Genomic DNA, 23163 nt, shown 5'->3' with positions numbered 1-23163 from the left:
GAAAATTAATTGCATGAAATAACATGGAATGTAGAATATCTATGTGTGCAGAGCAAGGAATATAGCCTTGAATTCTGCTATGCACATCTCCCCTTTAATATGGCAGCAGGACTTTGCATGACCTGGCCTTGGATTCAGCTCAGTTTTCATATATTCCATCCTCCTGAAACAAGTACAATAAATAGACCTATGCTTATGCTTGGAAGTACTCATAACAAAAACTAAAACAAAAATAAGTTTGAAAGGGTACAGAATTTTGCCTGAATTTATGCCAAACCTTAATTTTTAGAAGCCTATAAAGATAATAAAAATGAAACACCACAAGGTGATCATCAGGAGATGTTGTAGAAAGGATTCATTCATGCAATGAGCAAGCAGTTGAGTTAATTATAGCTGGCATTTATCTAGTGCTTTAAGTTTTTAAAATAATTTTATCTCATTTGATCCTCATACCAACTCTGGGAGGTAGGTGCTATTATGATCCCCCATTTTTGATCATTAATTTTCAGTCACGTCTGACTCTTTATGACTCTGTTGGGGTTTTCTTGGCAAAGATATTGGAATGGTTTGCCATTTCCTTCATCAGCTAATTTTACAGATGAAGAAACTGAAGCAAACTGAATTAAGTGACTTGCCCAGGGTCACATAGCTAGTGAGTGTCTGGGGCTATATTTTAACTCAGGAAGGCGAGTCTTTCTGATTCCAGGCTCCGCTCTCTATCTATGGCGCCTCCTAGTCACCCATCCCCATTTTACAGATGAGTAAGTGAGGCAGATGTATTTTAGATGACTTGCATAAAGTCAGAATCAATAAGTGTCTAAAGCTGAATTTGAACTCAAATTCAAACTGACTTCTAGGATTTTGCAGTTTTGCGATACTAAATGTTCTTTTTGCACTACAATTACACTCCCATAGCACCAGATTTTCCTGTGGAAAATCATCATTTAATCATTTTGAAACAAGTAGAGGGGTTTTAAAGTGGGTTTTTGATAGATAGCATGGGGAAAATCACACAAGTAGAAGTGGGATAAATTTATACATACACATATACACGCACTACATATACACACATATATAGATATATAGCGACAGTAGCATTTGCTTAAATGTATAAATAAAAACAAGTGGCATAGTAAGGAAAATGTAAAAGAAAAGGGCAAAAATGGGCACATTTTAAAGTAATTCCTGCTAAAATATATTGACCTAGTAGAATCTTATTAAGACAATTGGCATGAGCATAGTACTAACCTTTCCTTATCTCTGAATATTCTTACCTCCTTCTATATATCTTCTTATATCACTAATTTAAGAGAACATTGGCACTTACTCCATCAGAAAAATAGTGTTCCTGTAGGTTTTGTGAAAATAAGAACTATGAAGGACCAAAAGAGTAGGTTACCTGAGTATCCATTGCTCATTTTCTCATTTAACCTTTCTTGTTTTCCTATAAACCCTGATTAAGTAAGCCAGGGTTTATTTTCATGGTTGCCATAAAATTAAGGGGCAGAACTTTGAATTTGATTATGAAAGGCACTGGAGAGTGGGAGAGTTCAGAGAAAGGAAATAACATTAAAAGTGATAGGTATAAAACACAATTTGCTGATCACAATCTATTATATAACTGCACAAGGACCACTGCAGAAATCCATGTGGGATCTCCATTAATACTAGACAAACTGGTTAATAGCAGTTGACTGAACAGATGGAAGTCAATAAACATTTTAATTTGAAAATTACAAGGGAAAAATCATATTAAATCAGATCATAAAAGTGATTACTTATATTGGAAAGAATCAGATGAAGCCTGTATCATCTTCATGCTGAATGAACATAGGATATATAACTGTAAGATTTTAGCCTTACTCTGTATCTTTATTTCTTGCTCCATTGTCTTCTTGTTGTGTGGGGTGATCCTGATTGCAGGTTATGAAAATAGAAGGGCCATATCAGTCAGAAGGTCTTTGAATATGATCCCAAAGATGGAATATTGTACAAGGAACATTCTAGTTAAATTCAGAGTGCTTCCTCAGATTGACCAATAGGTGACTTTTTTTTTTTTTTTGAAAGGAAAGATACACAGCAACATATAAAAGTATGTACTGAATGTGGAGTGGTTGCCATGTTTGTCAGTCTTAAGTGCCCACACTGACAAAGAGGAGATCTTTCAAAATACTGAAACTAGAATTCTGGGGTCTAAATAGTATTCACTGAATTTGACTATGTCTACATGATGTGAAACATATCTAAATAATTCACTAAACACTTCACTTTCCACCATGTTATGCTGCTACCATATTCACATAAGAATAAAGAGGTCCAAACCTTTTCCTCTAAGAATAGTGAGTGATTTTGTGAATCAGTCATCCATTCTACAGTTAAAGAAAATCCAAAAAAAAAAAAAATAACTTGTTGCTCAGTCATCACTGAATCTTCTTGATCCCGTTTAGGGCTTTCTTGCAAAAAATACTGGAGTGGTTGACCGTTTCCTTCTCCAGATCATTTTAATGCTGAAGAACTGAGACAAATAGGGTTGTGTGACTTGCCAAGAGTCACATAGCTAATAAGTGTCTGAGTCCAAATTTGAACTCACTTGTATGAGTCTTCTCTACTCTAGGCTGGGACTCTATCCACTGTTCTACCTGGCTGTACTACAAACTCTGATTCACAAGACTGAAGATCTCCATCATTTCAGAAAAATATCAAAATGGAATTTGGCACACAGATTAACAGCCTGGATGCAAATTTGTTTACACAAAATATTTAAATCAGTTCAGCTGTTTTGATTTAGAGATCAATCAAACCTTAAAGTCTCAGGGTTTCTCAATACAAAAAAATCATTTAGACTTTCTCTAGTCAAAAAAGAAAGTCATACCCAAAGAGTGAAAAGTAGTAACTACTTTCAAACACTGAAATGTTATTACAAATATTGATTGGGCTTTTTAATTTAGTTATTTAAAGCAAAGTGCTAATAAAGCCAAGGTGTTTTCAGTCAATTTTATCAATCTGTTCAATGACTACATGTTGTATTTCTAAATATAATTACCTATGTCACAAATGTTTATCATTAGCCACAAAGGAATGCTACAGGATGTGTATAATAAAGCAAATTTACCACTAGGATAAAAAATACAAGGCTTGGTAATGTTCTGCAGAAGCTTGTTTCTCTACGAAAATCTATTTTTGGACATATTAAAGAAAAAAAAACCCTAATATCCTCCTGAAAACGAAGACCCATTTTAATATCAATAATTTCCATGTTGTATTATAACTGGGTGACATGGGGTACTGTCTCTAAAGAACGCAAGTTGACCGATATTCATGTGGCAGGAGTGATAGTCTCCAAAACAATGTACAGACAAGTTAGGGCTAAGTATATCAAAGGTTTCATCATATATGACAGGAAAAAAAACCCACAAAGATAAGTAAGTAGTTTTGAAGACCTCTAAAGGAAGCTCCCCAGTCTGGTTGTAGGGTCCACATTGGCATATTCCCAGAAGGATATGGTTTAAGAGTCACACTGGATGGTCAGGTATGGGTAGGTTGTGATTTGAATTATGGGTGGGAACATTTACACTGTTAAAATCATAATAAGTCTAGAAAATGTCATTTCTCAAAGTCACCTGTTGCTTAAAAGTGATGATAATTTCAAATAATGTCATGCCATTTAATTATCTATCCAGGAGAAATTGCTACTCTAATCTTCCTGACTATGCTAATCACATCAAAAGTAAGTCTAATTAAATCTGTCTTGGAAATGACATACACATTTCTGTGTCATTGGCTCAGCTGACCCATTTGAAGACTTGTAACTCTTAATCTGGTTTAGAGGTAAATAAAATATAAGATAAAGTAGTATCATAGGACAAGTGGAATAATCCAAAACATTTTTCTCCAGATTTTCCAAGATGGGTATCCTTTAAAATTAAAAAAATAAATAAAATAAAATGTCCCCATCACTGACATTAGGGAATCTTCTAATAATTAACATTCCAATCAGTAAACGTACCAAGGGCTAATAATGATGTGCTAAGGTCATGTGAAGTGATAATATAAGGCAACTGAAAACTCCCTAATGAAAAGAATTACGCAGAAAGAGACAGAAAGGAATGAATACCTTCCTTTTTTAAGACCATGTAAAGAAAATCAGAAAGTAATTGATCCTAAAGTTTTTTTTTTTTTGGGGTGGGGGGAGATTTATTTTTTAAAAAACTACCGACTTCTACATAGAAAAAAGACAAATATAACAAAGTCAGCCATCAAAAACAAATTGGCAGACCTGGAAGAATTTTTTTTCCTCCATACAATGTGTTCTGATTCCTGCTATGGAAATGGCCTGAAGAATATACCAGCAAGTTCTGGCAGGATGTACCAAGCTGGGAAGACTATGCATATTTGTGGTAATGGATGGATTGTGCTTTCCAAAGACCATCAGACATAAGGAGAGAGAGGGTTATCAACCGTAGGCTGAAAACTTGGGGAAGTATTGTTTGACCATAGCAATATATACATATACATACACACGTGTGTGTGTGTGTGTGTGTGTGTGTGTGTGTATGTATAATGGTCCCCAGTCCTGGGTGGTCCCCTTCTGCTACTACAATAGTTGTGGTATACTGGAGGAAAGTGGGGGAAGTTGATAAGAATCACATAGTTGGGGGGTTTTTGCCCCTCTATAACATTTAAATTACATGCTGGTACGCTAAACATCAGGCCACCTGTCCAATGGCCAAGTGAAATCCCACTGAAGGAATCAAATCATATCAGTCTTTTATGCTTGTTTTGACAAAATCAATAGAAAGATTAAAGCTATGGCTAGATGGAAAGATGGTTCACAGGATCTTCTCATAGAGGGAAATAAAGGAGTGGGTGGATTTCATGTTATGATGCTCCCAAAGTTAACAAGAAACATTATTTCATGACACATTTGGTCAACTGATATTACGATCCTCATGGTTGCTATTTATACAAACATAAAAATATCATAAAATTAATTTGTATCTTATATGCTAATATCTACTTCAGATAATGAGATAGCTGTTTCAGATAATGAGATAGAAAAGTTTTATTAAAAACTCAACGAAGGCCTCTAAAGTAAAGGAACAAATATAGATTCTCAGTGAAATCAATGAAGAGATTAGAAAGGATAAAAATGGACAAATTTTACATATTGAGAGTCTGCTTGTGTGCCTTAATCTAAAAAAGTCATTCTTTAGCCACTTCCTTGCTTTTGTTGTTGATACTGTGTGAAAACATACATATTTTGAACAGTAGTACAATTGGATAATTATTTGGGTCCAGAATAAGTAAGAGCTAAAGTTCATTCAATTTGGAATGCGTTTGGAGACGTGCAGAGTTCCTTTAAAGACCCTTAAATTTTCAGCAAAGGAGAGCACTATCTTTTTAATACCAGTATTCTTCTAGTATTGTTACATGTTTACAACTCATAATCTTCAAAGATTTAAAAATGTGTTTCACATAGAAGAGGAGGTACATGGTGGGTGTGAGCAGGTTACAACATAAAAAAAATTTAAAAAAAAACTTCAAAGAAAGAGTGGATTAAAGTTTAATATCAGAAAAATATGTGCCAATGAATAAAGACAAGAAGGTGATATGTTAAGAACAGGGAAAAAGTTGCGGATTTCTTGATGGGTTCTACTTGTCTTTTCATGAAGTCAGCGGTGGAAAAAAGGAATGCACTTGGTCTATTGGCTAGAATATTTGTAGTAAACATATGGGAAAGCATGGACCAGAGGCACACAATATGGTGGATGATTTGTTATTCACCTGGCTGCAGAAAACATTCACAACAATATGAGTACAGACCCTGAATATTTGAATCTTTCTAAAATAATTGTTAAAATTCTGGAACCTGCAATTGTGGAAACGATTTGGGAACCTTATCTTTATCATTGACTTAAGTTGTCTTGGTCAAGTCTTATCTGAAAAATGAAAATCATTTTGACTTCATCTATGGTTTATTGATTAAATGACATCAAAAAGTATTTTATGAAGAGAATATTTCAGCTCTAAAGTGTTATAATGTAGCAATTACACACTATATGAAGCTACATTTGAGGCATGGAAAAAATTTTCTTGCACGGTCACTGTGGAATTAAAAAGAATATTTCTTAAAAAGGTATTCAAAGGAGCATGAGTACCTCTAATACAAATAAAATGTGTTTGTGTGTATGTGTGTATGGGGTGGTGGGGGGGTGAGAGAGAGAAAGAGAGAGACAGAGACAGAACAGAGAGAGAGACAGAGACAGAACAGAGAGAGAGAGAGACAGAGACAGAGACAGAGACAGAGACTTCTCAAAAAGGCTAACTAATTAATAGTTTGATATTAAAATGAATTTCTTCACCTTTTTCATGGAGATGTGAAGGCTATTTTTAGAACGTTCAGGAATAATTTGTTTTTTAACTTTTTAAATATCCGTGTTTATTTATATAACCAATGATTTATTTTTACAATTAACCCCTTAGATTAGGTGGTGCAATTTCCTTTCAATTATCTTAATTCATTTCTATTTCTTTTAACACCTGATATTTGTCCATTTCTCCCATGTATTTTCCCCCAAAATCACTCTTGTACAATCTATTAAATTCAACAAATATGAATTCAACACCCACCGCATACTTAAAACACTTCTAGTTATAGTGGGTATATGTTACAAAGGAAAGAGCAAGGCATACCGGGAAAGTAGGATTTTATTTGAGTTCCAATTGAGATACTGTGTTACCTTGACCAATTTACAAACCTATTTGAGCCTCACTTTCCTTATCTGCAAAATTTTGGTTGAAAATAAAATGAAACAAAACAACCTTGTACCAATCTGCCACAGTAGACAGAGTAATGGATTTGAATTAGCTAAATATGGATTCAATTCCCAATCTGAACAAGTTACCTGTCTATGGCCAAAGTGTAGCTCTGAGCCTCAAACAATTTGTTATATAGACTTATTTTACTTAGTTAGAGATGGATTTGTAGAAGTTTCTACTATCCAAAAAGCACAATTATTTGATATACTGACATTTCTAAGTTGCTTATTCCTAATAGGAACAAATGAAATATTGTATATAAAGTACTTTGTAAATGCACTAAAATGATACATAAATGTGCCAACTGTAATTTTTATAAAGCAGGTTTAATTCTTCCTCTCTGGAAGATATACACATGAAATAAGAAGTTATGAAATAATTACAAAGCAATTCAAAGGCTTAAAAAGTAGAGCATATGTCTAAAAGTCAAAAAATTTTGCTCCGTCACTTGCTAGCTATTGCCTGGTTGAGTCAACCCCTTTGGGCTTCAATTTTTTTTATCTTTAAAATAAAAATTTTGAACTAAAATACTTTAAGATGTCTTGATTACTTTTTTAAAAAATCCAGTGATGTGATAATTGTTTTTAAAAATGAATGTAAGCATGTGCTATTGAACAGACATTAAGTATTATGGGATATTGGGAAGAAAAAATGTGATTTTGTGAAATCACTGTTGTCCACAGCTATCAAAATAGCTAGCATGGAGGAGGAGGGACATTGAAAGTGATAAAATCTGAGTAAATTGAGGGAAGAATCAGTGCCTGATATAAACAAGGCTATGAAGGCAGGAATGCATATGACTTGTATTGGGCACAATGTTGAGAGCTGATATGCAGTATTATAGTCCTGTATGCCTCTGACCTTGGAGAAGCCATTTAACATCTGAGGGTTTCTGTTTCTCCATTCAATAATTAAAAGAGGTGGAGTAGAGGAACTCGGGCTTTTTCTATTTCCAAAATTATGCAGTTCAACAAAATGGATCCTCCACTTACCTTCAGAGATTGGGTAACCATTGAGCATGCCATTCATTATAAAAATAAAATAGCAAATAGCTCCGCAAGTAATTATGAAGGGTTGGCATATTTTCAGCATTTAAGATGAAAGAACAGTGGAGTTAGGGAGAAGCCTTTCTTAATTCTTCTGAGCACATTACCTAGCTGTGGAGCCCTGAATAGGTGACTCACTTTGTCTCTGTGCAACTCATTTAAATTATGCTCCAGAATAAGCATAATATCTACCTTAATGAATATAAAATAATTAAAATAGATGAGAAAGAACTTTTATTTTTAAGCATTTAAATCTTTGCCTTTATTATTATCATTGTTAAAGCAGACCAATTATGAAAGCTTGGGGTCAAAGCCTACCATACCAGCTGCATGATCCTAGGAAAGGCACATAAATTCTCAGTGCTCCAGGCAAATTTCTAAAAATATAAATTACAGAACAGCTGCAAATCTGAATTGGTCAAAGGAGGGGCATTTTTCCCCCAATGATTTCATTTCATCAATGAAATCATAGTTCTATACTAAATATGAACATGTATTCATTCATTCTTTCATATATACATATGTATAAATGAATAAATCTGAAAAGCATTATTAAATATTTACTATGTGCTAGGATCTGTGCTAAACACTCTTAATAAAGATTTTGCTGATATTGTTTGTCCTACATTTTAGAAGAGGACCATGGCATCAGGAAGGTCATGCCATGACTTGCAAGGGAATTGGATTTAAGTGAGGGAGGGCTGTGCAAAGTCACCAGCCTCACTTTCTCCTCTGGAGTCATTTGGGTCCAATGGCAAGATGTAAATCAGGACAACTGGAGAAGATCCAGCATTCAGTGGGAGATCTTGACCTTTTTAAGCTAAGGTCTTTCCCAGGTCTCAATTCAACTCAGGAAATGCCCATTCAGTGATTAAGGCTAGGTAAGTAATGAGGCAAAGAATGATCTCCTACCTAGCTAAAAAAAAAATCAGTATGGGAGGGAAGACCCTCAGAATTTCTGGTCAAAATAGAAGCAATTGCCGTTTACACTCACTCTGAGCTATTGTTGGCCAATCAATGAGAATGATTTCTATCTGTTATGGAGATAATATTCTTCATGTTGCAATGGCTCTGTAATATCAGCCTTCCATCTCTATATCTATATGGATATTCCCTGCAATAATGCAGATTATAACTCATCTGCTCTTGTCCATTCTTTAAGATTCTGGTCTATGTTGAAAAAATATTATACTAGTGTCCTATTTAATGTTATGAGAGTAGAGTGATGTACTCAATAAAATAATCAGGATTGAAGATATCTGGGTATGATCCAATTTAAAAATCTTATGATTCTAACTCTGGCAATCTTATTTTTAAAAACCTAACAGATACCAAATAAAATGATCATTTCTATGTGTAAAGTAGAATAGAATAAAAAACTGATTGCAAAGGAACCTCTGAATCTCTCTTACATATGGTCTGCTTTCCTTTTTAAGTCTAAAAATTCAAAGGTAACAGTTAAAGGCACTTTATTGTTTGACCATGATATTTTTAGGCTTTCATTCTATTCTCTTCTATGCATATAAAATTTATGAACAATCAATGACCATTCTTTATTTCTTTCTTCCTTTCTTTCTGTGCTACAGCAGACTTCCACTGCTTCCTCCTTCCCCCATTAACTCTGTTACAGTATGTGTCAGAGGAAAACTTGTACACTGGTTTGCTGAATTACACATATGAAGATTTTTTTAATGGATAATAATTTCATTCTTCACATGAAATAATCTATATTTTAAAATACATCAACACCCATTTTATCATTGCTCTATTGATATAATGATATATAAGTATACATACTTGCAGACAAAGATACATGTTTATCATATATTTACATATCCTTATGCAAATCTATATAGTCTACTCCTCAGATTTCTGAAGTGCAGGTGACTCTTAGGAAATTCCTTCCATAAATGAAGTACTAGCAACTAGTGTTCAATGATTATTTTAGAGATCTGCCTGAAGCAATGAGAGATAAAGTGACCTACCCATCTTCACACAGCTAAGATGTGTCAGAAGAAGGACCTGAGCCTGTTGCCTTCTTGACATAAAGGCTAGGCCCTGTCATGTAAACACATATCCAGTTTTACATAATCAGTATTCAGTTATACCTCTCCATGCACTGGGGTACTGTTTTTAAAGGCAAAATTTAACAATTGAGTACTGTCTTTTTTGACTTCATAATATTGAAGTTTTTTTTTATTAAAAAATACTGCATTGTCCACCAGAATAAAATAAAGGAAAACCTGCTATCTCTGACCTCCAAGAGTCTGTGATCTTAAATAGTTCTCATTTTACACTCATTCAGCTTCCAGATGAGATAGTCTAGTACATTGGTGAATTTTTTTACTACATTGTAAAATGCTTCAACTCCTTTCTATTAAATAAATTCTTCTTATATTCACTTTGAAACCCTCACTGAAGTGTCTTACAGGGGTTCTTAAAAGCATTAATGTTTAATTAAAACTGAATTTAGCTTTAAAGCCATGTATTTTGTTGAGCTATTATCTCTCCTTTAATGTGCTCCTGCATTCTTATGATATTTCACGATGAGAATATTATGAGACTATGGAGTCTATGGAAAAATTTTATAGAAGAAAGGTGTATAAAATTTATACATTTGGCCAGTGGACTCATTATTTAAAGTGAAGATAATACTGAACTAGAAAGAACTGATGACATACAACTTCTTAAAATATAACTGAGAAAATATGCATGAATAAAACATGTATAGAAATAAAGTAATATAAAATGTGTTTAACTGAATTATCTCAATTCTCTCACATGATATGATTCTTATAATGTTCTATATGAAATTTTAGTATGATGGTGAGCTTGCTTACATGAAGAGATAAGACATTAAAGGAAAAGATTTTCATTTGTTGAAGATCAGCAGTGATTTATCCTTAGAACATTCGCAGGAGAATTAAACATTTCACAATTTCATTTTAAAATATTTTCTTTGTCATTCGTGTCTTAGTAAATAAATGAAACTCCTTTTCCATTTACATGGAATAAACATACATTGTTGGACAGTTTATATAGACTGGTTATAAAATATTATCCTATAAATATTATTCACCATATCTCTTTTGTAATTGAAATTTTTACATTAGTTTTCTAAAAAAATAAATATGTTGGTAAAGTTGATGTGACATAGTTGAAAGAACTATGGGCCCACTGTCAAGTGAACTAAGGGTCTAGAGGGATAGAGAAGTCTCATTGAATTGAACATAAGGATGATTCTGTTGTGATCCCAGATCTGCTTCTTAAAGTATACTTTAATTAAAAAATTAAAGTATACAGAATGACAGAGATGCAAACAACGTCAAAGATCATATATTCCAACTCATATCTGAACAAGAATCCTTCTATAACACCCTTCACAAGTGGTCATCTAGTTTCTACTTAACGATGTTATGGGAATGTGGTGAGGGGTGATTATACCTATCAAAGGCAGCCTTTTCCAATTATGTATAGCACTAACTGTTAATGAGTTTTTCCTGGAATCAAGCCTAAATTTGTTTTTTGAAACTTTTCATTATTCCTAGTTTTGCCCTGTGGACTAAGCAAATTAAATAAGATTCATCTTCCATATGACAGTCATTTATATATTTGAAGATGGCTATCCTTTACCTTCTAAACCTCCTCTTATGTAGATTAAACAATCTCGTTCCTTTAAGTCATTATTATATGAGACAAAGCAGACACTCTTCAATACCCATGTCTTCTTTCCTTGGACATTACTATTTATCAATATTCCTCCAAGATGTAAATTTCCTTAGTCCTGTTTCTTTTCCCTCACATACTCTGAGTGGACTACATAATTTTAAATGTTCCTTCAACTTTTAAAAAAAGGTTTTCATAAGGACATGTGTTATAAAGTGCTATCCCATCTTAATCCATTAATCATTTAATCCACAAAGATGGGGTTTTACTATGCTAGCTATTATAGTACAATAGCTATACAATTATACTATAATATAATATTACATTATAAGCTTTTATATAAAAGTAGAGAATAACAACCATAGAAGTCATCAGTTAAATCTCTGGTCACAGCCCATCAAATATAATTCTATAGAAAGAAAAAAATACAATTACACATATAATTTAAGTGATATGATACATTGTTTGCTGCCTTAATTTCATTGATAGGGAAGACATTTTTATCTTTTTGCATACACATGCCTAAAAGTAAGGAATGAGATTCCTTATCAATCATACAAAGGATTTTCAAAAGAACATGTGCCTTGTCAAGAGACAAATGTCCTTACCTTCTCTCTAAAGGTTTGGTGAAGGAAACAACATAGATTAGTTATCTCTGAGTTCCCTTGTGGGGAAGGCCAATGAAAAATCAGGCTACTCAAGCCACATCTGAGACATGTATGCCTCTACCAATACAATTACACTCACTTTTTCCAAGATAGAAAATGCTGAATTCTGGATTAATGAGCACAACTGTGAAAATGCAAACATACTACACACCCACAGGCACAGTTTGGTAAACCCAAACAAAACAAAACAAAAACTCAACAACAACAACTTTATTGACACATGGGGGGCATATGTGTGTATGTGTGCATATGTGTGATATATTTTTATGTACACATGTGTATATATTGAGTTTGAGTTACACACATTTAGATATTATCCATATGCATGGCAATCTGAATTTATTGACTCCTTAAAACATTCCCCCTTTCCATCTTCTTCATAACTGAGTTCTGTCTTGGTTCTCATTATTCAAAGTAACAATGAAAGGACACTGAAATTACTGCCCTGCATTTCTGTTCAAGTATTCTTGCAAAGGCTGCTGATGCTACTACCAGGGAACTCACAAATTCTGGAAAATGAAGTTCTATAAAAGTCCACTCATAAAAATGGATTAAAAGACAGAAATCTGCATCCCAACCCCCACCCCAAGGTACTAGCCCCGGAAATGCTAGCCACTGGTTGGTAAGGGGAGTTCTTCCACGGTCTTATTTTTGTAATCAGATACTTTGGAAAGACCTGTCAGCCACAACCGATGTCCCTTCCCCCAAGGGAGCATAATTTTTATAGGAAAAAAAAAATCACCTCCAATAATAACAATGAGGAAGAGAATGCTAATTATTATTATTAAACTGGAATAGCTGTGCTTCATTATTATTCTGTAACTCGCTGCAATTCCAGAGAGGGCATTGCTTTCAGACAGCAGCTGCTACTCGCCTGGAGAGCGCCTCTCCAGGAGCTTCAGAACACACTCTGATGTTTGACTTTCTTCCCACCTTCCCCAGAAGGATCTCCAAGTATTCAATGGGGACTTTCGACTTTCTCATTTCCGCAAAAATGAGCTGGAAAGAGATGGTCCGAGGCCTCAGTTCCTTCATTCCCCTCGTTTTTCCTCCTTCATTCTTCTCTCCCCCACTTGCCAGACATGTTTTCAAAGTTCTAGAGCATCTCGCGGCTATGACTGTGCACATGGAAAGAGAAGTTGTCTGGTTGAAGGAGAGCCTGAGAGTTGTGAGGATAGCCCCTTCTCTTTCTAAAAGCCCTTACTGGATATAGTAGCAGCGGCGGCAGCAGTAACAGTAACCATCTGGACTCCGGAGAAACATTAACCTACTGTTACCGGCCCAACCGCTTCCGCCTCGGGGGCACACCCACGCAGACACTCGCTTCTTTCAGAGTCTCCTCTGTGTCAACTCAACCTAACCTCCGCTCCCCTACAGAGACATCAGCAGAGGCGGTGTCCTCCATCAGTTTAACCCTAGAGTCAATCGATTAAAAGTTCAGGGAAAGATGCTTCAGGAATAAATGGACATATGCTTTAGGAGGAAATTAAAAAAAAAAAAAAGAATGCAGGACACAATCTTTTTGTAAGTCTGGGGAAGCAATGAGACCAGATCCTGGCTTCCACCAACATATAAAGACCAAAATACAAGTACTGGACAGATCCATGGTGGTGTTTAAATCACGATATCAATTTTGAAACATGCATGTGTGTGCATTGGTGTATGCTTCTTTGTGAATCTATATCTATTTATCTATCTATCTATCTATCTATCTATCTATCTATCTATCTATCTATCTATCTATCTAAAATGCCCCCCACCCCCCAATGGTGGAGCTTAAATTAAAGGAGTGCCTACCTGGAGTCAGGAATAGTGAGTTCAAATCCTACCTTTGACATTTCCTTACTATATGACTAAGGAAGGTTAGTCAACCCTTCTGAGCTTTAGTATCCTTATCTGTAAAACAAAGCCATTAGACTAAATTGCTTCTATAACATTTTCCAGTTCCAACCCTATGCTCCAGTCAGCTTAATTGATCACATATCTAGAACTGGCAGAGATCTCAGAGGCTATTTAATTCAACCTCTCGTTACACAAAAGAGAAAAATGAAATCTAGAGGTGTTAGGTAATTTGTACAAGGTCACGCGTAGGGAGTTACAGAGGAAGAATTTGAACTCGGGACCTTGTACTTCAAAACCGGAATGTTTCTATCCACCAGTGTTACTAGAAGATGTGGTGCGCCTGTGTGCGGGCACAGTACCGGCCTGGGTCTCTGTAGGAAAGCGCGCGGCAGCAGCACCAGAGAGGAACTCCCCAGGAAGAGATAACGGCGGTGATTTGTAAAGATGTGCTAATGACTGCAGTGGCTTTGAGCGATTTTCCGAGACTTAGACGCCCCTTCCTCCCCCCTCCGCCTCCTCCCTCTTCCTGCTTTGATAATGAGAGGTTGGAGGACTAGGGGAAGGGTTGGGATGCTGTGGCAGGCCCCTGGCTGCTGGTGGCCAGGATTCGCAGGAATTCCATCGCCTTCCAGTTTAAGAGAGCGGTGTACACACATCGGGCAGCATGGTCTAAGCTACGGAGACACCCTCGGACTCAGGAAAGCCTGGGGCGTGTGCGCTAGCCAGCCACACAGCTGGGGAAATGGAGCTAAGAAGGGGAAAGAGGAAGACATTTTTTTTCCTTCTCACCTCCTACTAGACTCGGCTTGTTTATATCTTTCTCAGCTCAGCTACACTTTCTTTTCGTTCATATCCCTAGGGAAGGAGCGTGGGAAAGCACTCCCTTTGTGCATGTATATATAGACCGAAGGTAGGTAGTGGTACCTCTAAGATAGAAGCACAGCCCTTTTCTAGATGAAGCAGATAGACTGCAGCCTCCTTGGGCAGCAGGGGTTCAAAGGGCTTGCTGACTCCAAATATCTCCTTCCTCTCCTCCCTTGACCTCCTCCTTCCCTCAGGTGTACCTTAAATATTCTAGGAGGAAGATCAGGTTGACAGTTCAACAAATGTGTGAAACAAATGAACAGATTAAAATCCTACAAGTACTTGTATATACATGAAGAATATATGTGTATATCCATATATATATTTTATGTACATTCCTATAAAACCCACATTTCATCTGAATGTCTACTCATTTTAATCTTTCCCCAGCAGGACTGATATTGATCACAGTTCTACCTTGCAGGCAATGGCGTTTTGCATAAGTCTCTGAAATGGCTGTGTAATGTACATTTCAGAGTATGAAATTATATAGGTAAGAAATTACTGGGAAGATTCTCAAATGTCAGGTGCCTTTCTTTCTGCTAACTCTTAGGGGTTTTTAGATCTTAGAAACTGGAATGCATCCAGGGACTATAAGAAGTGCCCTTAGTATAAAATCTGACGGCCAAACAGAAATAGTCTAGCCAAATGAAAACAAAACAAAACAGAGAGAAAGAGAGAGGGAGAGAGGAGAGAGAGAGAGACAGAGAGACAGAGAGAGAGACAGAGAGAGAGAGAGAGAGAGAGAGAGAGAGAGAGAGAGAGACAGAGAGACAGAGAGACAGAGACAGAGAGACAGAGACAGAGACAGAGAGAGACAGAGAAAGACAGAGACAGAGAGACAGAGACATAGCGAATTTGAAAAGTAGGGCTTAATCCAGTCTGGGATTCTGTGTTTCAAGGCTAGCAAGGCAAACCCTTGAGAACAATACTCAAAAAGGAAAGCAGACAAAATCAGCAGGGCCCTGAGAGAAAGTACCTAGGAGTTTGATACCAAGGAGAAGGAATTTGAGGCACATAGATACGTCCTTAAAAAAAATGTATAAAGAGACCGTTTCTGAGACTGATAAAAGTGAAAGTGGCCTTGGAAGAGATCTCTATCACCGAAAATAGAGCACTTAAAAAATACCTCCTGTTAACAAGAGACCATCCTTTCTGGAAGGTACCAAAGGAGAGAGTGCTCTCTTTCCATACACTCCATGCCCCTTCAAGAATGGAATAGAATGCTTTTTATTTATTTAAAAAATAATATATGTATATATATATATATATATATATATATATATATATATATATATATATATATAATGTCTAGAGGCAAGGAAGGTCAGATTTTCATGTCACAGAAAATTAACACTTCATTCAATTTTTTGGCGCCTCTCATTCAGAACATACGGTAAGTGCGGGTTACAATACTATACTTGCAGTCAGCGCAGCTTGGTATCCTGTCAGGCTTGCCTGCGCTTCCCGCTCCGATACTCCCCCGCCCCACCTCCCTATTCTTCCGCCCCCAAAATGTTTTTCACTCAACAGGTACCACAAAAACTTGCAGTTAACCCGTGGTCATCTTTTCCCAAGGAGAGACAACCTAGTTCTTTAATTCTATAGGATGCTGCCTCCACGCGACTCTTACTTACAAAACACCCGTCTCCTAAGGAGCTTCAGAGACATCTATTAAACTAACCTTGTGGCAGGCAAACTAAACATTAATACTAAGATCCTAATACGTCGAGCAGACAACCGTAACATGGTCCGGTGCAACCAGAAACACGTTTTATTCAGAAGACTGGAGTTCTAAGGTGATGAGCATGTTCTCTATGTATTGGCTTGGATCTGAAAGACTCTTGCCAAAATATGCTTTAATGCAAGCTGAGGATTAGAGAGCATTTTGCTTACACATAGAGACAGAAAAAGCTCCATTGCATTAAGAATATTAAAAAAAAAAAACCCTAGCTATATTACCTATCACTGAATATAGTGTCAAGATAAAATAGCACAAGGTAGCCCTCCCACTCCTTTGAAACATGAATTATTATTTCCATGGAATGCAAATGCACTGCTTTCTGTGTGAGGACAACCAGCTGCAAGCTGTACAATAAACTGTTTCATAAAGACGGAGCCAGATTGCAGTTCAGAGAGTCACCCCCTCTAAAAAGGAAGGAACATGCAGTTTGTGTTGACAACCTCTGTGTGTCTATGCAAAAACCGAGATTTAAAACTGGATCCACCTGCCCCCCCCCCCCCCCCCCCGGCCAAAAAAAAAAAAAAAAAACTGAGATCGATAGTGGCTATTCGAGCTGCTCTGTGGAGGAGGAAGAGGAGGAGGAGGAGGAGGAGGAGGAGGAGGAGGAGGAGGAGGAGGAGGAGGAGGAGGAGGAGGAGGAGGAGGAGGAGGAGGAGGAGGAGGAGGAGGAGAAGGAGGAGGAGGAGGTAATCCATCCAAAATTCATCATTAGTCATAAACACCTCAAGAGTATTTCTTACAGCAATTAATAGACAGCAGGGTTCGTGTGAAGTTGTAGAATGAGGCTTTCTGGTTCATTTCTTCCCCTGCCTATTTCATGGAGATCCCTTTCACTTGCTCCCCAATGTTCCCTGCATCCCTGCTGCTTTACATGACATTTTACATTTCCACCTCTCCGACGTGCATGTGACATTCACTTCTACCTGTCTGAACAGGAGACTTTCTGGAGGTCTTTCATTTATTTATTTATTTTGTTCGTCAGATGATGACTTTCTTTCTACCTTTATTTCTCCCCCAAAGGGTCGACCTCTGCACTCTATGGCATTTCATGTTTTTGAAAGATTTATCTTTGCCCAACCCTTCTGCAAGGTCCCAGTGCAGCTGTTCTACACCCTTCCATTCATCCATAGGGACACGCATATAGAGAATGCACAGATTCATGCAAATCTATCTATCTATCTATCTATCTATCTATCTATCTATCTATCTATCTATCATCTATCTATCCATCCTATCTACCTATGTGTCCCTATAGAATTCTTGAGTTTTGAGTCATAGCTCCCTAATGCCTTTTAGATCATATAGTGTACATACAGTGCACCTCCCTAACTTTCCCCACTGAATGGGTTAAAGGAATTACAGTAGTGTCTTTAGTATCAATATTCCACCAAGGCTACAATATTTATCTATTTGAGTAGAAATAAAGGTAGTATTCCTCCCTAAAAAAAGTCTTGCAGTGGGATTCTGCTTGAATATCCACTAGTTAGAGGCTATACGAACCAACTCACGTATTCGTTTGAGCATACTGCAAGAATATTTATTGAGCTCGGGCTCAATCACTGCATTGAACGCCAAGCCTGGCAAGCAAATGCATTTCCTAACTGAGAATAGAGCCGTGAATCAACGCGTTCTTTATTATTTTTATTGTTGTTATCATTATCATCCTCATCATTAGTCCGAATGGCAAAGTAATATGCAGATCTATTTCCAGAAGACAACTCAGAACACCTCAGATCAAAAGAGGAGACCCCTGAAATCAAACCTACCTTTCACACATGAAATCATCAATAAAAAGACGAGGTTCCAAAACGTAAATCCACTTTTAATCCCCATTTTCTTCACCAGAATGAAATCGAGTCGGCAGCATTTAATACATCCTCTTTTCTCAAAGTCCCTCGATTTTGATTCCTTTGCACGGATTTCCCCTTTGCAGATCCCTTTCATATTATTCGTGAGCTCCTAATTCCTATTCCTTGGCCAGGCGCAGTGGAGTTGTTGCTGTTGTTGGTGCGCGGTCACAGCTCAGAGTGAATGGTGTTTCTGGGATACCACAGCAACCTTGACGAGGACTCAACCATCTCTCCAACGGGGGCACAGAGTCTCAGCTACTCTGGATTTTGTCTTTTCTTATGCATTTTTCCCCTCAACACAAATCTACCACAATTCTCACTTGTTATAGCAATCGCCAGAAACCAACAGAAAGCATCTTGAAGACCAGCGACGCTCTCTAATAAACTCCAAACAATATTTGATATTAAGGGGCTTGTTTTTTTCCAGAGAAGATCAATTCTGCCTGTAAAAGCAGCCGGAGAAATAACGTTAGTGCTATTTCCATTGCAGCCTGAAATACAGTCTAGAAGCTAATGCTAGAAATCATTAAAAGGATACTTTATTAGAGGGACCGGCTTGCTCTTTGAGAAACTATCATCAAAATGCATAGGGTTATCTATATCTATTTCTATGTTTCAGTGCCCCCATCCTTAATGTAGCCTGTGACACTATTCCACTGGCAGTATATTTAAGGCAGACTGCTTGCATTCATTATACTGTGAATTGATTAAGAATAGAGATTACAAAAGATTGGCTTTGCACAGAGCCTTGTATACATTAGATGGGTGTATGTTTACCTATATACCCATGTTCTTACGTGTGGCCCAATTTCATTCCAGGGTGGGCAGGAGAAAAACTCATTTTCACAAATACTTGTCCCTTACACATTTGTTCTCCCCTAAGCAGCAAATAAAGAATAATTTGAGATAGTAAGAGGGAGCCATTTCATTTATATCAATTCTGAAGTACTCTCAAATATGTAAATTGAGGGAAATTCTTTCAAAACGAGAAATGTATGCATCTATGCTTCTACACTTAGCAGCTTCATGCTCAGACCGAAGGGTTAACGCCCTACAAGAGAAGAGCACTTGCGCCATCTACTGGATCCTGGGAGACCATCGATTCCACTCTGTTTCTAAGAGGAACCCCATTTTTTTCCTTCCCCCTTAACACTGTAGGGTAGCACCGTCCCTGGGAGTGGAATTTTTGCTCCAATATGCCAATGCCTAAGTATGCTTCTGAAACCCACCTTCACAGTCCCAACAATGAGGCTGGACCTTCCAAGTAGGCTAGGGAGCCGACAGACCTTTGTGGAAATTCTCATCTACCAGGGGGAGGTGGAGAGAACCGCAGTCCCTTTGCCTGGAATAGGTAAATGCATTCGCTTCTGCCGATATTAGAATGATGAAGCATGTGTCTGAGATTTACACAAGGCATGTAGCAAAGGAAGGGTCACAGGCATTGTGCTCAATTGTGTTTCTATTCCCTACTTTCTGCTACTCCCAACAGCTCCTGTGCCTGGGTTCTGTGTGAGGGGAATAGAAGACAGTCTGAAGGGACTTCTGTTCTGCAAGGGATGTTGTGCATATTATAACTAGCTAGGCATGTTACGAAGAAGGCTGTGTATGTGTGTGGAGAGATCGTGCTTGATTCGATATTGCGGGTACTAGGTAGGTATTTTGCCTTTTCAGTATGTTGTATTGTGTGATGCAGAGAAGGCGGTATATGGGAGGGGAGAGGCAGGAGGAGAGAAAGGGGAGGGTGAGGGAGGGAGGGAGGGAGAGAGAGAGAGAGAGAGAGAGAGAGAGAGAGAGAGAGAGAGAGAGAGAGAGAGAGAGAGAGAGAGAGAGAGAGAGAGAGAGAGAGAGAGAGAGATTATTTGTATATATTACTATTTCTGAAGGATGAAGGGAGTGTAGATTTTCATGCATGTGCAAGTGTTTGTAACCGTGTTTGTGCAATGTGTGTGCGAAAAGCCATACACGTTTGGGGCAGAGATGGCTCTTTCCTCCTCCCTGTCGCCCCCACCACAGGCATCTGTAGCAGCAGCAGAAGCAGGATACTACTAAATGACCTCATTAAACACATCCAGGCACCTTCAGGGATTATTGGGACTGAGATTTGCTTCTTGCCATCAATATGCAGGGTTACTGTCTGCATATGCAGATTTCCCAGGGCCACAAGGTTGGGACCGAATGAGAAAGGAGAGGATCGACAATGAAAACGTCATTAGGTGCTGAGGCACCTCGGCAGAGAGTCAGAAATTGATTTCAGTTGACGTCAACGTGAGTTGCTGCTCTTGAGGTCAAAGAAAAGTTAGACTCAAACAGGTCCTTCAACCTAATGAAAAAGTTCCACAAAATTGCTTTTACCTTGTGATGGAGAAGTCAGTCATCTTTCTGAAGAACTAAATAAAAAGAAAATGAGTTCCTGAATTTAATTCTCTTACTTTTTAAATTGCACGTTTTAAAATTTTATATTTATAGTCCTAAATGTAAGAAAAAAATATAAAAGAGTGTGTTACCATGTGCCAAAAATTAGAGATATCCTAAATGAGGGCAAAACGCCACCTCTAGTCTGTCTTATTTACCTGCAGTCCAGGGATCTGGAGGTGTCCATGGATAATTTCAAGAGGTCTGACTTGAATGAGAAAAAAATACATCTTTCTTTTTGTTAATTTTAAACTGAAATGTGGCATTTCCTTCAGTTTTGAAAGTAGGCTAAACCCATTATTTTTCCCTGAGAAATGCTTCATAGATTTTAACAAATTGCTAAAGGTGTACAAAAAGAGTTAAAAGTCTCTTTATATTTTAAAAGTGAGACTCCGTTTCTTGTTGTTGAGTTGTTTTTCAATCATGGCTGATTTTTAGTGAAACCATTTGAGGTTTTCTTGGAAAAGTAGATTGCCATTTATTTCTCTAGCTTATTATACAGATGAAGAAACTGAGGCAAATAGGGTTAAGTGACTTGCCCAGGGTCACATGACTAGTGAATGTCTGGGGCCAGATTTGAACTCAGGAAGAGGAGTCTTCCTGACTCCCAGTGCAGCACTCTAATAACTCCATCTATTCTGCTTTTCTAAAATGCTCTCTGTCCATATCTTCACTGAAAATGCCACTATTTAAGATCTGCCAGAAATCATTAGACTTTCCAAGTAATTTCTAGAGTGATAAATACTTCACAAACAATTTCCCCCTCTACCTAACAACCCTGCTGTCAGAACAGTTAACAACGTTTTCTTCATGTTTTACAGATGGGAAAATTAAGGCATGGTGAGATGTGGTGTCACGTACAAGGTCACCAGCAGGGCTGGGAAGAAAACCCCAGGAGTGGTGACATTTCGTTCTATGTGCTGACTGCTGGCTCACACTCTGTCTGTCATGCTAAAGATTCTACTCTGCTGGGAAGATCTCAGAAGTCATTCTAGAAATACATTAACACCAACTAGGAAAAAGGATTTCTAGGTTAATACCATCTCCCAAAGGAGACACATTGATATCTACAATTGGGTGGGGGAACACACACTTGGAAGTAGGTAATGGGAAATACTAGTAAATGATTTCTATATTATTGATTATAGGAGTATTCAAATAAAGCAAATTATGATTTTGCCCCCTTCATGACACTGTAGAAAAAGTTTTCCAAATATTTTGTGATTATGAGTGCAAACTATAGACACACACACACACACACACACAAAGAAAACCTTAACAAATTCTTCTTTCCTTCCTTCCTTCCTTCCCTCCTTCCTTCCTTCCCTCCTTTCTTCCTTTCTCCCTTCCTTCCATCCTTCTTTCCTTTTTGCCTTCTCCTTCTGTCTCTCTATCTTTTTCTCTTTATCTCTCTGTCTCTATTTTTCTCTGTGCCTCTGTCTATCTTTCTCTGCCTCTATCTCTCTCACTCTTGTTCTCTCTCTCCTTCTCCTTTTCTTTCTGGCACACTCCAGTCTATTGATCTTTTGCATATAGGTCAAGGATGAAAATGATTTGGCAAGGATCATTATGTCAGTCATGATGATGACATACTGTCAAGAGTTTTTGAAGACTTTAGATAAAAAATGGATTGATGTTTAAAATTGAAAGTTCCAGGTGAAGGTGTACTCCAAGACACCATTAAACCTAAAAACAAAGTAATTCTGGCAGTACAGATATTTGATAAAGAAATTTACCCCTTCCAAAAACTACCTAATGTGGTTCCAAATTTTTTGTCTCATCGGCATTCAGAGGTAGTAACATAGAAATTTGAGCAAAAGAAAGAAAATAAAATTAGTGTACTTTTAGGTGTGAAGAAAAACCTTTTAGATCAATTTTAAAAGTGGACAGGTCTTTTTATTTTAAGGTGAGAATACATCTTTACAGGGTAAATACTAAAGGACAGTGATTGTGTCATTTACAATGCAGCAAGGGCTGAAAGTTATATATAGTTCAAGATGCAGGAAATCAATCATGGTTTAGTGTGAATATTTTTTTTCAGTGAGGACCTATAGATTAGTAAGAGTTTGTTAATAAGTATATAGAATCTAAAGTATTTTGTTACAATTTAGTCTTAGAGTACCAATACCAATATGAATGACTTAGTTTAGAATAAGCATATTACAAACACAAATAAGACATCTCCACCCCAGACACACACAGCACAAGTAGACATCCCCATCTTCCTTTGCATTTAGAGGGATAAAAACTCT

At 37.2% G+C, this 23163-nt stretch overlaps 1 protein-coding gene across 3 annotated transcripts in view; it reads right to left on the bottom strand.

Annotated features, from left to right (window-relative positions):
* Nucleotides 1-18936, bottom strand: part of CSMD3 (CUB and Sushi multiple domains 3) — a 1632969-nt gene extending 1614033 nt beyond the window's left edge. For all 3 annotated transcript variants that reach the window (XM_072603249.1, XM_072603250.1, XM_072603251.1), the window contains exon 1: nt 18416-18936. In XM_072603249.1, coding sequence (XP_072459350.1) covers nt 18416-18593 — 178 coding nt within the window. In that variant the 5' untranslated portion in view covers nt 18594-18936. The remainder of the gene's footprint in view (nt 1-18415) is intronic.
* Nucleotides 18937-23163: the final 4227 nt, after the last annotated feature.

The sequence above is a fragment of the Notamacropus eugenii genome, chromosome 4, assembly GCF_028372415.1.
Source record: "Notamacropus eugenii isolate mMacEug1 chromosome 4, mMacEug1.pri_v2, whole genome shotgun sequence".
NCBI lineage: Eukaryota > Metazoa > Chordata > Mammalia > Diprotodontia > Macropodidae > Notamacropus > Notamacropus eugenii.
Note: the sequence above shows the minus strand (reverse complement) of the source record. Positions and strands in the feature narration are given on the sequence as shown.